Below are 13,922 nucleotides of genomic sequence, written 5' to 3' on the forward strand. Positions count from 1 at the left end.
CCGGCGCCATCCATCGGCAGGTCTGGCAGTCGATGCAGCGCTGGTCTGCGAAAAGGCAAGGCAAACAGGCAAACAGCGCGCGTCAGTCAGGCAAAGGCAAAGCTCTTGTGTTGTTGTTGGAGGGAAGCAGCTACATAGAGAGCTCTGCTCACCGACGAAGAAGTCGCCGGCCACGTTCTGCGGCCGGCGCCGGCGGTCAAGCACTGCACCTGCACCAGAGGACGCGGTGGCCCGAAACGTTAGGACACGTCTTCCTCTTCGGGGGCGCGGCAGCGCGGTTGGCGTGGCCAAGTAGGAGTACACGGCGGCACCAAGGCTCATCAGTGGTGCTGCCATGTGTGTGTGTGTGTGTAAGTGTGAAGAAACTCGGACTTCTCTTGCTGTGGTCGGAGAGGGAGACACTGTGTGTATTATTTATTAACAATCAGGGTAGTCAATTTATAAGCAGCTGCAAATTGTGTGCTATCCCCTTGCAAGACTTGGGAAACAAGCACAAAGACACGGACACGACACCATCAGCTTCCTACAACCACAATCGTGGATGGACATGGTGAGTTTGTGATTGACTTGGTTGCAAATTTGAATGACTGACTTGGTTGCAAATTTGAATGGAAATTTGTACAGGATCACTCTGCATCCTTTTCCTTTCCAACGCACAGGACACAAGAGAATAGAGAATAGTGCTCCCCTAATGGGCATCCTTTTCCTTTCCATCGCACAGCAGGACACAAGAGAATAGTACTCCGTCCCCTAATATGCTAGACAAGACAATAAGAGAGAAGGGGGGCAAACGCCACGAAAATCCCATGTATGCACAAGCAACGCTGCTGCAAAATCATCCGCCGCGCCGGGCCGGCTCCTTCATTGTCTACTCTGCAGGAGTGCTTGCACCTTTAGCTCCCCCGCTTTCCTCAGCGACCTGTACTGCAGCCGTATGCTTTCTCCGCTATCAACTGCCTTCACAAGGTACCTGCAGTCCCCGGACGGCTTCTGCCACTAAGCAAAACAGAACCCAAGCCAAAAAAAAAAAAAAACCCAATACTGAACGAGTGAACCAGCAGCGAACGCTTACCAGCCATTCAGGCACTGTGATGTCACCACCGCCTCCTTCCCAACGAATTTATCAGGCGTCCTTTTGTTTCCCTGCACGCACAGTAAAAGAGGAAGAGAGTCCACCTCTCAGAAAATTGTTCTCCATTACCCCCATTTCTTGATAGTAACTGTCGCCAAAGAATGCATTTCCATGTACCATGATCACGACTCTCTCACCCGCCACAAACGGGTACTGCGCCCCCTTGAACGCTCTAGGGCTTTCAGCATCTAACCCCAGCTCAATACTGTCCTGTTAGATGCTCAAAGACAAAAAATATCTCAAAACCATACAACAATATTACTTATACAACAGAGGCATGCTCCAAGAATTATGCACCTTGCTACTTCCATTTCGCCTTTGGGCGTCCATATGCTCAGTCACTTCTTTCCGGCGCTTTCGAAGAGCAGCGTTATGAAAGAGCCTCCTATCGTCTTCCATCTTCACCACTGTAGCTACCGCTCTTAGAGCTGTACAACATTCAATACTGACAACTCTAAGTGAGCAAACGGAATGATACTGATACCACATTCATGCTACAAAATAAGCATGGAGACATACCAAGGTTAGGAAATAAGGAGGCCTCATCAACTTCTCCGTTGCAAATGCTGCACCTTGCCTGATTAGATAAAAAGTTAAAAAATGGTATGCAGTCTCAGTTGCATGTTAGCTCCTACCAAAAATACTTCCTGGATTACTAACTCATTATCAATTTCTTATGAAAAATGTGGCTTCTGAATTCTGATCGTAATGACTCAGTTGTACTGTATTCCAGAACATTTTTTTGGTGCTTATAAGGGATTGACCTACTAACTACTAAGTTGCAGATACAGCAGACTGGGCTATATAAAACCATAATCAGACAAATCAAAGATTTGGGGTAACGGTTAATTTCAATGGTACCTAAAAGAACAACACCTAAAGTAAAGCATAGAACTTTATTCTTGATGTCACAGACAGATTTACAAACAACAACAACAACAAAGCCTTTAAGTCCCAAACAAGTTGGAATAGGCTAGAGTTGAAACTCAGCAGAAGCAATCAAGGTTCAGGCACGTGAATAGCTGTTTTCTAAGCACTCCTATCTAAGGCTAAGTCTTTGGGTATATATTCCATCCTTTCAAGTCTCCTTTTATTGCCTCCACCCAAGTCAACTTCGGTCTTCCTCTGCCTCTCTTCACGTTACTATCCTGGCTCAAGATTCCACTACGCACCAGTGCCTCTGGAGGTCTCCGTTGGACATGTTCAAACCATCTCAACCGGTGTTGGACAAGCTTTTTTTCAATTGGTGCTACCCTTAATCTATCACGTATATCATCGTTCTGAACTCGATCCCTTCTTGTATGACCGCAAATCCAACGCAACATACGCATTTCCGCGACACTTATCTGTTGAACATGTCGTCTTTTCGTAGGCCAACATTCTGCACCATACAACACAGATTTACAAACAAACCGAATTTTGAGAAATGATAAAAATGGAATACAAAGTCTCAGAACATACCATTTCAAGAACTTTCTTCAGCATGAGGCCACCAAACGAGTGCCCACATGAGAGAACCATAGCATCTTCAAGAAAAGCCCCACTCAAAATAAAAATATTATTCCGTCACTAGATGGCTATATTCATCATTTGTAAGCTAAGTGATTAAATGATGTGTCACAATCTGGATTTTGCAGCTGTATGCTTTCAACAAGTTTCTTTTGATCCAGCATGTCTAAAGGTGTCTCTCTTCTTTACTTGTTATGTTAAGATAAGAAACATATAACAGCAGACATAAAAGGATCCATGCAGAAAAACAGATACTATATGCATGGCATTGATCTTGGGATGAAGTGTTACATTCAACAAGGAAGAGCTTACGACAAAGGGTCTGGGAGTACACTTCTGAGCGATGGTTCATTAACAAAGTTTCCCTGTGATTCCTGCATCCCAAGTTAGCAAAGTATAAGCAACTTCAGAGTTTTAAGGCTTTTGATGAAATAAGCTCTGAAATACACACAACACCCATCTAGTTTTCAATAAAGCACTTTACTACTCTTATCAAAGAGAGTCATGAGGTGTACTGGCTCTCATCATCTCATGCATTACTGTAACTGAATGTACAATAAGATCACATGCATGTGATGAAATTTATGCAACTTTAGATGTATACTCCCAGGTGGTGCTTCCAAGTGATGGTAAAAACTCTCTTCAGCACGCAAATCATCCATAAACTGGCTTGCAGATATGGGCCGGTGGATCTGCGGTATGCAATGCCCAGCAGCTGAAATTGGAGAGCAGTCCAATATAGCATTGGCACGAGGCATCAGCCTAAACATGAGTGATGCCCTGGAAGATAACGGAGAAAGAAAATAAATGACATGCCAGCGGAAAACTTTAATCCTTCTAGCAGCCCACAACTCTCACCTGTTTCCATTATTAGTGATCCTGTACTGAGAATTTAGCTGTAGACCAGCAGTAACATGACTCAAGGCTCTTCCAGTCAAAAGCAATAGGACATCAGGGCTTGAGCCCACATCTGCTGGGTACCAATGACCATTTGGGTTGCAAACCTGCAAAAGAAGATAAACAGTAGGAATTAAAAGATGCAAACGCACTAGTGACAAGGCATAGTGATGAAGTCAGTCAAATATAAACCAGGGAAGAAAACACTAACTGACTAAACAGGAGGATGATACAGAACAGTTGTGCATTTCACCAAAAGTAATACTAGAACCAGGCACAAAATTTGTTATTTGTGCCATTCGGGATAAAGATTACAAAAGAGTTACATGATGAGCAACTTCACACCTCAATTCCTGGATGGTCAGAAGCAACCAGTGTAACAAAACCTCTATCAACTTCAGCCATTGATGACCTGAGGCCCACCATAGGTGCCTGGCTGGCTGCTTTGGGGATGTCCATGAGAAAATGACACCATCAATTCTGAAGCTGAAACCTCATCAAGAGGCAATGGGTTGTCATCAAGCAAATGGCTGAAAGCACTGGAAATCAAAGAAGAACGATTAGCTGGTAGAAAAAAAGAAAGAAATGTGAAGGCATTACAGAAACAAAATAAACTAAAAAGAAAGGGCAAGTGCATTACTATGCACGTAAGCGAAGGTTCCGTGCTATTGAACAGAGAGCAGCACGGGCTGCCTTACCCAAACATCTGAAAGCATCAGACATGCAAGCAGGTGACAACTCTCCATCATCCAGAGCCCTGTTATAGAGTAGATTAAAGCAAAGGTATTGCAGACAGGATAAATGCAAACCAAAAAATGATGAAGATGGCATTGATAAGGGCATATGGTGAATCAATAAGTGAACATATTTTGTTTGGAAAACAAAAAACTATGTTACACATAAAACTGAGATTTTGTTGAGAGATATAGCTATCCCATAACAAGTGCGCAGAAGGTACTATGCAGTAAGCAATAGTTGGGTACAACCAGGATGCCTTGTGTAATTATATACAGGAAGCTGGTTGGATATGAAGCACACACAACAACATGTGAACACATTTCAGATAGTGACATTGCCGAAATTCTTTATGGATGATTCACAAGCATGATGCTTCTAGCAGTAATATATAGGGTACAATACACAGTTCCAACAGACATCTCACATCTCAGTGTGCTATCAGCATACTAACTCCATTCAAGTTAAAGGCACCGGAGCATTCCCACATTGCGCAGTGTGATACTACTTATTACAGCATCTAGAAGTCCTGCTGCTGCTGCTACTACTAGAATTTTATAGTAAAATCGCAAAGTAATAGGTGTAACGGGAAAGCAGCTGCTGCAGCAGCTCTCCATCCAGTGAAGTGAGGTGACAGAACAGAATGAGCAGAATCGTATTGAGATTGGCTGCGCGTACCTCCCGGCGCGGTAGACATAGAGGCCGGGGCGGGCGCGGAAGAAGCCACGGGCGGACTCGAGGGCGCAGCGGACGACAGCGGCGTCCGCTGCAGGGAGCTCGACGGCGGCGGCGCCGTGGCGCGTCGACTGCGCGCGCGTAGGCCGGAGTGGAGGTGCCGTCGAACGGGGCCAGGTCGTCGAGGCGCACCCTGGCGAGGGGGCTCCTAGCGGCGGTGGGGGGTGGGGGAGGGAAGGTCGACATGGGTCATGGTGAGGCGCCAGTGAGGGTGGGGGGAGTGAGGGAGGCAGGGCAGACAGCGCTAGCTAGGAGGAGGAGTAGGATTCGGAGGGGAGGGCGCTCGCCGGAACGGCGCCACCGACGCCCTGGAGGACAGCACAAATTAACATCACTGTCGCTGGACTGGACTGGGCTGCGGTGCTGATAATGCCCAACCACTATTTTGCAAAAATGGGCCGTGCTATGAATGTAGGCTATCTTTCCATGCCCAATTTTCCACGGAGGTCTATGACTCTTGTTTCTAAAAAAAATGTATTCTAACTCTTTTCTTCTAAAAAAAAGTATTCTAACTCTTTGAGTTAACACGGGTGCTTATTTATAATTATTATGCACACATAAGGTCGGTTCATTTCCTGTGCTGCTCCTATGACATGTGCGGCTGCTCTCTAGGAGCAATTGCTCTCCCCATGGCTAACTCATGAGGATGATTTCTCAACAAAGTTAGGCCATGTTCGGCTTACCTTATATCTGGTTTGTTCGGCTTATTTTTTCAGTCGGAATAGTATTTTTCTTTCACAATAATTCAGCTAGAATAGTGTTTTTCAATCAGTTTCAGTCAAGATTCAGCAAGCCGAACGGGGCCGATTCTAACTCTTTGACTTAACACGAGTGTTTATTTATAATTATATTTTTGGTGGATTATTTTCAAGTGGTAGAGGATACGCTAGTCAATGACAAGGCGGCATGTGGTGATTTCTCAAAGATCTGCTGGCCTAATCTCTTATAAATAGTGTTATGAATTGGGTATACATACGTGTATTCAAAGTGATGAGTGTTTCTTATATATGAATGTTTATACTTCTACCATGTTTCAGTCGCGCATCAAATGTTCTGATCGAGTGATCGTGATGAAAGAAGTCAGTCCTTTGCGCACCTTTTTTTTTCTTTCTGCGAAACTATGACCCTCTTTGGAACGTAGGAATCTGTTTTATATGTTTTTTCTGTCAAAATGAATTGATTTCTATGAAATTTTTGTAAAATTCCTGCATTTCGAAGTGGTCCTATAGCATGGAACCAGATCAAATACAAATTAGATAGTCTATTTCACATCAATATTCATATTTTATGGTGTTAAAATATGGATTGAACATTCTCAAATACAAATATGAATATGAATAGGCAGTGATCAAAATCAATACATATAGATTATGACCACTCGTGTAACATAAATATACTTCACTAGTTGTATTATAATAAATTAATAAAGATACTATCTGGCAAGATTCCAATACAATCATAAGCCTGTTCGCTTGGTCGTATTTGGCTTATAAGCCATGGCTTATCAGTCAACGAACAATATTTTTCTCTCACACCAAATCAGCCAACAGTATTTTCAACCATGGTTTATAAGCCAAACCAGCCCAAACGAATAGGGCGCAGGTCGCCAAACGTCAATCACCACCGGATAATAACAACCAACAGCCTGTTCGGCTGGTGCTGATACGATCGTATACGATCGTGGATTATTACTGCTGGCTGGTTTGGTGTGAGAGAAAAATACTATTCTGGCTTATAATCCACGATCGTTTACGACTAAGCGAATAGGCTGCAGCTTAATAGCTTTAAATGTACTCCAGAAGTTGTTCAGCATCATGCATGCTAGTTGAACTAGCTACAATGACGAGCAAATGCTAGCAAAGGCTTTGACACTTCCGAGTTCCCAAAGGCAAAGCTCTAATCCTCTAGCTCAGCTTCATCAACAACAAAAGGCTGGAAACATAAAAAAAATGAGTCTTTTACTGGTATGCCATTAAAAAAGATGGTCTAATCGTCTATGTCCCTAAAAAGTTCGATCTATCGTCAGTGTCCAAGCTCGAAAAACTTTTCTCTCTCACGCCATTCTGTCTATTTGCAGCATTAACGGTGTGAAATGTGGGTGGCAAATGACTTGAATGCCCCTGGAACTTTTGTTTCTCATGTGCCACTGCTTGCTGAACGATAACCTGATGGCTTTTGACGCCAACAAGGTTGGCCTTGGCGTCAACTTGCCCTACTCTATATATAGCCACCCCCTCCATTCCATTCCCACTCACCTCTCTGTCCACTCAATCCCTCTCCTCTCCATGGCCATGTCTGCAGAGGTGGAGTTCAAGACAGGGCAGGTCGGCAAAGATATATGTGAAATGTTTGTGACGAGAATGACAAACAGTGCTGTGCCCGTGATTTACAAAGACCTCAGTGGATGATAATATACATATAAAATCAGTCATGACTCATTAACCTATACTATTATGTGTGTAACAAATATAAGCTGGCAAGATATTAATTAAAAAAAAAGCAATTGAACTAGTGTCATCCCGCGATTGCATCCTTGTCATGGCAATCACTCAAAGGACACACATTTATCGTTGCCAATCTCGGCAGGCACCTCTCCCTACGTGTTGTGCAGTTACAGTGAATCTCTGCTGCACGGATGCATGGGAAATTCAAGAACTACTGCTAGTCTATCTGAAGCCTGTACAGACAAGTAGATGAGATATAAAGAATTGTTTGGAGATCGATGCATGGTGGCCTACGGCTCTGCTCTGCGGCGGCCACGCGCCATGGGCGACGGCAACTCGCTGGCGCTGTTGGTGCCGGATCCGGAGGAGCCGCCGTGCCTGGAGACGGCGAAGACGAGGTCCTTGACGCCGTCGCCGGAGGTGCGGATGTGCGCGAGGATCTTGCCGAACTTGGCCTTGGGCCGCTGCGTGACGGCGATGGACACATCGTTGGGGAACAGGTCCTTGCGCACGAACGCGCGGTACACGGTGGTCACCAGCACGCCGGCGACGGTGACGGTCGCCACCCCGGACAGCCCCACGGCCAGCGCCCGGGTGAGCACGTTGGTCACCGCCGACGCGTACACCGCCGTCGCGATGGCCACGCTCGTCATCAGGAACGTGTACGCCCACCACGCCAGCGAGAAGCGGACGCCACGGAACAGGTTGATACGCACCACCTGTATACGTACGTATGTACATGGTCAGGAAGTGCATGTTGTATATATATACATCACGTGTGTCAAGAAGAGAACAAAGACAATAGATGTACACGTACCAGTGACATGTAGAGGAAGAGGGAGGTGAAGTAGAGGATCTTGGCGGCGTAGTTGAAGTCGCCGCAGAGCCTCGCCCAGCCGACGGTGCGCACACGCTGCAGTGGCGGCGGTTCCTCGGTCCGGATCGTCAGCGCCGGCTGCGAGTGGTACCGCGCCTGCTGGTTCAGCAGCTGCGGCAGCGGCGCCGCCACCGCGTGCTGGTGCTGGTGCTCCGCCGGCTGTGGCGGCGCGACGCTGCGGAAGGAGGCGCACGCGCCGAGGTGCAGCCCCGACGGTGACGCCGGCACGCTGAAGGCGACGGAGCACGCCGTCCTGGCAGGAGCAGCCACGGTGGAGGCCGAGCAGTGCGCGCGCGACGCCGGCGGTCCGTGATGCGGACGTCGGAGCAGGCACGTGGCCGCATCCGGAAGGTTCGACCCGCGCACGTCACTGTGTGGCTCCGCGGCGACTTGCTACGGACGGACCGGATGCCGATGCGACGTGGACCGCCGTGGATCCGGGTCCAATGGAAGAAAGTGTGGCAGCAGCAGGCAGCAGGAGAGTGAGAGCGGTCAACACGGCCTCTACCTCTAATTCCAATGGCAAGGGACAACTGAGGTCATTTGCCATAGCGGACCCCACTCGTCAGGACAGCCAAACGGCGCAAATCAAATAGAAGGCGGACAGAATGGCGTGAGAGAGAAAAGTTTTTCAAGTTTGGACACTAACGATAGATCAAACTTTTTAAGGACATAGACGATTAGACCATCTTTTTTAATGGCATACAAGTAAAAGACTCAAAAAAAATATATATAGCACAGCTTCAAGAAGCAAAGTTAGAAACATCAAAATAAACAGAATGAATATCCAGCACAAGGGAAACGAGCGAATCAGGCACCCAGAGTAGCATATTTAGAGTACTGTAGAAGCGAAATAAGCTCATCCTTCATGTAACTGCGTATTATGAATTGCCAATGCCTACTTATTTCAGGATCCTGGCATGATGATTGACTCAACAAAAGATGAAAGATTCTACTGAATATATTATCCACAAAGGCTATCCTGAGCAACAGTTATAAGTTTCGCTTGGTATTCACCCAGAAAACATGGCACATGGCTAGCCTGACGCTATAGGGAAAGTAAACAAACTCACAAAACAGTCCTCGAAAGTAATACGGAGTATTTTGCAGCACAAATGTTTGACAATTCACACAGCTAACACAAACACTAACCGAATAGGCTGCAGCCAGTTCATTCAGCTCATCAAGGTAACATAATACAACATCACAGCCAAGTGATGTGAAACAGGTTACATCAAATTACATAATATATTTCGCAAAAAAAAAAAACACACACATAATATATAGCATTTCAAAACTGGCAGAAAAAACTACACATCACATCGGAAACAAGGGAAACCAACTGCAACAGTGACGCATGGCACAAACCTAACATAGCATCGCTAAACATGAATATCCACCAAAAACGCACCCAGGGGAGTTCATCCTAAAATGAGTGTTTTCTTTCAGAGCGACATCTTAAAATGATGAAAATTGATATACCTACAATTTGGAATAACATTTCACAAAACAAAATGCCAGCAGATCTATGTTGCGAAATGTAACCACACAACAACATCTGGTCAGGCATACAACAAGAAGGATTAACCATAAGAATTAGCTTATTTTCTCTTTGTAAAATGTCAAGGAAATAGTTGCTCCTTGCCCTCATCTTGATAACATGTGACTACCAAAGATATATGGCGTGCATTCTGAGTTCATGGAACTTAGAATATAAAATGAATTGAAAAAAAAAAACACGAATCTGCATGCCTGGATGAGAAGCATTTTGTGTCATAACTAACTAAGCATACATGACTGAATGGTAAACCAACGGCCATAAACAGTCACCCATCCCATTAATTTATAATGCAAGTCTCATCTAAAACAAACCATTTTGAGCAATAACAGATGCCGGCTGTAAAATGGTGATCTGTCGGGTCAGGTCCAGATATTGCATACATGGTTCCTGGTGGTTAGGCTTTCTTGTCAGCGAGCAACATCGGGAACTGAGCCTCAACCTTGATCCACTCCTGTTTGGCGTCACCCTTGACAGCCTTTCTCATGGCCATGAGAACCTCCCTTGCGTGCTTGGCCTTCCTGCTCTTGAGCAAACCCTGAACCAAACCTTTGACAGCTTGGAACGGCGGCGCCCACTTGTTGTGCAGGCACTCCTTGCAGATCTCCAGGGCAGGATCAAACAAATTCTTGTTGACAAGGGCCTCGAGCAGCATAATGTAGGTCTCGAAGTTGGGGGAGACCCCTTTGCCGTTCTGCCTGGGCACCTCCGGCATCCTCTTGAAGAGAGCCATGGCAGCACCCACCTCCCCCTCGTTGCAGAGCCCCTTGATGACCGTGTTGAAGCTCGCGCGGTTGGGCGGGACGCCATTTGCCCCCATGGCATCCAGCAGCTCTTCAGCTTCAAAGCTCCTGCCTTTGGAGCACAGCAGGGCCATCCGGAGGTTGTAGGTCCCGACATTGGGCTTAAGCCGCCTCTTGGGACCAGTGATCTCCTTGACTAGCTGATCGAAGGCGGCATCGTCGCCGGCGTTGAGGTAGCCCTTGAGGATCTCGTTGCAGGAGACGATGTCCGGCTGGACGCTAGCGGTGTCAGGCATTTCGTCGAACACGGTGCGGGCGGCTGCGACGTCCCCGCTGGCGACGAGGGCCTTGAGGAGGACGTTGTGGGAGACGAGTCCCGGCTTGATGCCGAGCTCGGCGGGGAGGGTGTTGAAGGCCCGGACGGCGCGGTCGTAGAGGCGGTTGTCGTGGTAGGCGGAGAGGAGCGCGGAGAGGGCGCGGTCGGAGGGCGGGTTGACGAGGCGGAAGACGGTGAGGGAGTGGTCGGGCATGCCGGCGGCGGAGTAGAGGGACATGAGGCGGAGGAGGAAGCCCTCGGAGGGGTGCGGGCTGGGGAGGGCGGTGAGGGAGGAGGAGAGGACGGAGGCGACGAGGTCGCGGCGGCCCGCGGAGGCGAGGCGGTGCACGGAGAGCGCGAAGAGCGGGCGGTCGGCGAGGAAGGCCGGGTGCGGGAGGCCCGAGAGGAAGAGGGTGGCGAGCGCGTCCGGGCTGGTGGCGGCGTCGCGGATGGAGGACTTGAGGCGGGAGAGGTCTGCGGGGGTGGTGGGCGTCGGTGGGGTAGCGAGCTGGGTCTGCGTGGAGAAGAGGCGGACGAGGAGGTGGCGGCGGCTCAGCAGGGAGGGGCTCCGGTAGAGGGCGGCGGCGGAGGCCATGGTGGGAGAGCCGGAGAGGCGAGGCGCGTGGGAGGGGAAAGGGGAAGAAGGGAAGAGTTCCGGAAGGGTTTAACTGGCGGGCCCACTGGGCTGACTTCTCCTCACGGACGGATGGCCCACAGGTTCCAAAGTCCAGAAGAAAGCAACGAAATGCACATGCCCCTTTCCGAAGCTCAAATGTTGTCACCCCTGACCCTGATTAAACGAAACCTTTGCCCTTTTTCCAGGCGACTGACCATGAGTAGCTAGTTGTGTATGGAATTAATGAATTGTCATCAATCTGCTTATACATGCATGTATGACTGACTTGTTGGAGATCAATTTGGATTGGATTGGATTGGTATGGTACCAACATTATATTCATTCTACACTTGATGGATTGCTCTGTTCATCTCTTTGACTAGTAGATCTGTAGGTAGCTACTTGTAGATCCACTCGTTGGAGCGTCCTCCGGTCTGGTCCATGTCGATGAAGATGCTGACGGCCTTGCCGATGCGCGGCCTCTCCTTGAGCTTCTCCAGCGTGTTGCGCACGTGCGCCACGGCTCCCCAGCACTTGAGCGTGTTGGCCACGTCGTCCAGACGCAGCAGGTACTCCTCCTCGCTCAGCGGGAACGATCTCTGATAGATCATAATATATGTATATATATTATTAGCAATATAGGTAGCAGATAATAATAATAATAATAATAATAATACATGACTGAATTGCATATCATGCATGTCCAAGCGGCTACTCACTTGCTCCCTGTACTTCCACATCACATTCATGGCCAGCAGATTCCTTCCCATGAACTCCTGCAGGCAGGCAGGCGTATAATCATCATGTGAATAATGCTAGCTAGCTGATGAAGCACAGAAGAGAAATTGAGTCATATATGCATCACGAACGTATATATGTATGTACCTTCTTTATCAATGTTACATCGTACGACCTGCCGTACTTCTTCCTGATGAGGTTTGCAAGATCCAACCCATTGAACTTGGCATCGTCGTCAGTTCCGACCAGGCGCTCCAGATCGTCCCGGGACAAGCCGCCGCCGCCCGACGACGACCTACGGCCGCTGCCCTCCTTGTCGCTGCTGTAGTTTTGCTTCTCGTCATCGTCCTCTGCTTCTCCGCCACCACTTGACGACGACTCACCTCCTGATGATGCATCGTCACTACTGCCGGCCGCTCTGACCGCAACGAGGGCACGAGGACGCGTCCTGCTGGGATGGGGAACCTGAAGGCCTCTAGCAGCTGGTGAAGACGACGAAGCTGCAGCTGCAGGGCACTGGTGGTGCATCACCATCACCTTGTTGGTGGGCTTGCTGATGAATGATCTCCCTCTCAGGCTCAGATCCTGAACGGGCAGCTGCAGCTGAAGGTTCTGGGAGTTCATCATCGATCGCAAGCAAGAAATATATGGTGGATTCGCCTCTGATCCTTTCTTCACCTCCTCTCTCGTGCTCTGCAAATTGAATAGGAGCTGAGGAATGCAGTGAGCAGCAGCTGCAACCTTTGTTCTTAAATCGTTATATTTATAGATGAATAAAGTTTATGTTTCGATGAAACCAACACAGGGCATTTGGTCTAGTGGTATGATTCTCGCTTAGGGTGCGAGAGGTCCCGAGTTCAATTCTCGGAATGCCCCAGTTTTCTCATTTTGAACTGTTTTTTTCATCCTTCCGATTAGCATATGCATACACAACTCTTCGAATGCCCCCAAATCCTCTTTTTTGTTTTTTTAAAGATTACCATATTATGCCATAAATTAGCATATGCATACACAACTCTTCGAATCCCCCAAAATCCTTTTTTTTTAGAAAAAAAAAAGATTAGCATATTATGCTATACATCAAGAATTCATTCAGATCGATAGTGAAGATAGGATAGGAAAGAAGTACTGTAAAATCCAGTGAATGAAGCTATATAAACTAGCTAGTAGAGAAGATGGAGATGACAACTTACGAAACGACGAAGAGAAGGACGAATCGAATCCGAGCAGTAAGCTATGCTTTGCTAGATCATCCCTCTCTCATGGACAATTGGACATGGAGGAGGAGGAGGAGGATCTCCTGCAGGAGGCAGCCCTGTCCGCGGCCGGCTGTGTGGCCACGGGGAGAAGAAGAGAAGAGAGGAGGCAGCAACAGCAGAGCAGGAGTCACCAGTTGTGTGGTGGCAAGGGGATACAACACCAGGGCCACATCTCCCGTGCTTTTCTTCCCTACCCGAACTCCATTTTATCTTTTCGATTCTGCACTCACTACTTGACAGGTATGTTTGCTTTACACCTCACACATATCACAATAATAAACCGCTGAAAATATGTTTGATTCAAGGACTATAATTAACCTAAATCACATACGCATTTGCTAAGCAATCCAAGAAATTAATTGA

General features: G+C 47.6%; 3 protein-coding genes, 1 non-coding gene and 1 pseudogene across 6 annotated transcripts; 1 reads left to right on the forward strand and 4 right to left on the reverse strand.

Annotated features, from left to right (window-relative positions):
- Positions 1 to 531: 531 nt before the first annotated feature.
- Positions 532 to 5,380, reverse strand: LOC136478463 (uncharacterized; annotated as a pseudogene).
- Positions 5,381 to 7,423: 2,043 nt separating this feature from the next.
- On the reverse strand, positions 7,424 to 8,879 carry LOC136470769 (uncharacterized). Its single transcript, XM_066468504.1, has 3 exons — positions 8,838 to 8,879; positions 8,270 to 8,722; positions 7,424 to 8,171 (listed from the first exon to the last, which is right to left on the reverse strand). Exons 1-3 carry the CDS (start codon positions 8,877 to 8,879, stop codon positions 7,743 to 7,745), a joined length of 924 nt encoding a protein of 307 aa, XP_066324601.1. The 3' UTR covers positions 7,424 to 7,742.
- Positions 8,880 to 9,741: 862 nt separating this feature from the next.
- Positions 9,742 to 11,739, reverse strand: LOC136478466 (small ribosomal subunit protein mS86 (rPPR1)-like). Its single transcript, XM_066476927.1, has one exon. It carries the CDS (start codon positions 11,539 to 11,541, stop codon positions 10,285 to 10,287), a length of 1,257 nt encoding a protein of 418 aa, XP_066333024.1. The 5' UTR covers positions 11,542 to 11,739; the 3' UTR covers positions 9,742 to 10,284.
- A 42-nt stretch (positions 11,740 to 11,781) lies between these two features.
- Positions 11,782 to 13,728, reverse strand: LOC136478467 (uncharacterized). 3 transcript variants are annotated; one of them, XM_066476930.1, is made up of 4 exons: positions 13,494 to 13,728; positions 12,448 to 13,011; positions 12,282 to 12,338; positions 11,782 to 12,161 (listed from the first exon to the last, which is right to left on the reverse strand). In XM_066476930.1, exons 2-4 carry the CDS (start codon positions 12,925 to 12,927, stop codon positions 11,961 to 11,963), a joined length of 738 nt encoding a protein of 245 aa, XP_066333027.1. In that variant the 5' UTR covers positions 12,928 to 13,011; positions 13,494 to 13,728; the 3' UTR covers positions 11,782 to 11,960. The 3 variants fall into 3 exon arrangements, with proteins under 3 accessions (XP_066333027.1, XP_066333025.1, XP_066333026.1); XM_066476928.1 differs by having other exon boundaries at positions 12,448 to 12,993; positions 13,494 to 13,727; XM_066476929.1 differs by lacking the exon at positions 13,494 to 13,728 and having other exon boundaries at positions 12,448 to 13,481.
- Positions 13,105 to 13,176, forward strand: TRNAP-AGG (transfer RNA proline (anticodon AGG)). The gene has a single exon. It is a non-coding gene; the product is annotated as a tRNA-Pro (tRNA).
- Positions 13,729 to 13,922: the final 194 nt, after the last annotated feature.

This window comes from Miscanthus floridulus, chromosome 8, assembly GCF_019320115.1.
Source record: "Miscanthus floridulus cultivar M001 chromosome 8, ASM1932011v1, whole genome shotgun sequence".
Lineage (NCBI taxonomy): Eukaryota > Viridiplantae > Streptophyta > Magnoliopsida > Poales > Poaceae > Miscanthus > Miscanthus floridulus.

Coding starts and splice junctions, on each gene's coding strand:
- LOC136470769 (XM_066468504.1), bottom strand. CDS start 8,879: ATGGCAAATGACCTCAGTTGTCCCTTGCCATTGGAATTAGAG. Junction 8,723..8,837: donor CCTTGCCATTGGAATTAGAG/GTAGAGGCCGTG, acceptor GTCCGTCCGTAG/CAAGTCGCCGCGGAGCCACA. Junction 8,172..8,269: donor TCTTCCTCTACATGTCACTG/GTACGTGTACAT, acceptor GTACGTATACAG/GTGGTGCGTATCAACCTGTT.
- LOC136478466 (XM_066476927.1), bottom strand. CDS start 11,541: ATGGCCTCCGCCGCCGCCCTCTACCGGAGCCCCTCCCTGCTGAGCCGC.
- LOC136478467 (XM_066476930.1), bottom strand. CDS start 12,927: ATGATGAACTCCCAGAACCTTCAGCTGCAGCTGCCCGTTCAGGATCTG. Junction 12,339..12,447: donor ATGTAACATTGATAAAGAAG/GTACATACATAT, acceptor GCCTGCCTGCAG/GAGTTCATGGGAAGGAATCT. Junction 12,162..12,281: donor TGTGGAAGTACAGGGAGCAA/GTGAGTAGCCGC, acceptor ATGATCTATCAG/AGATCGTTCCCGCTGAGCGA.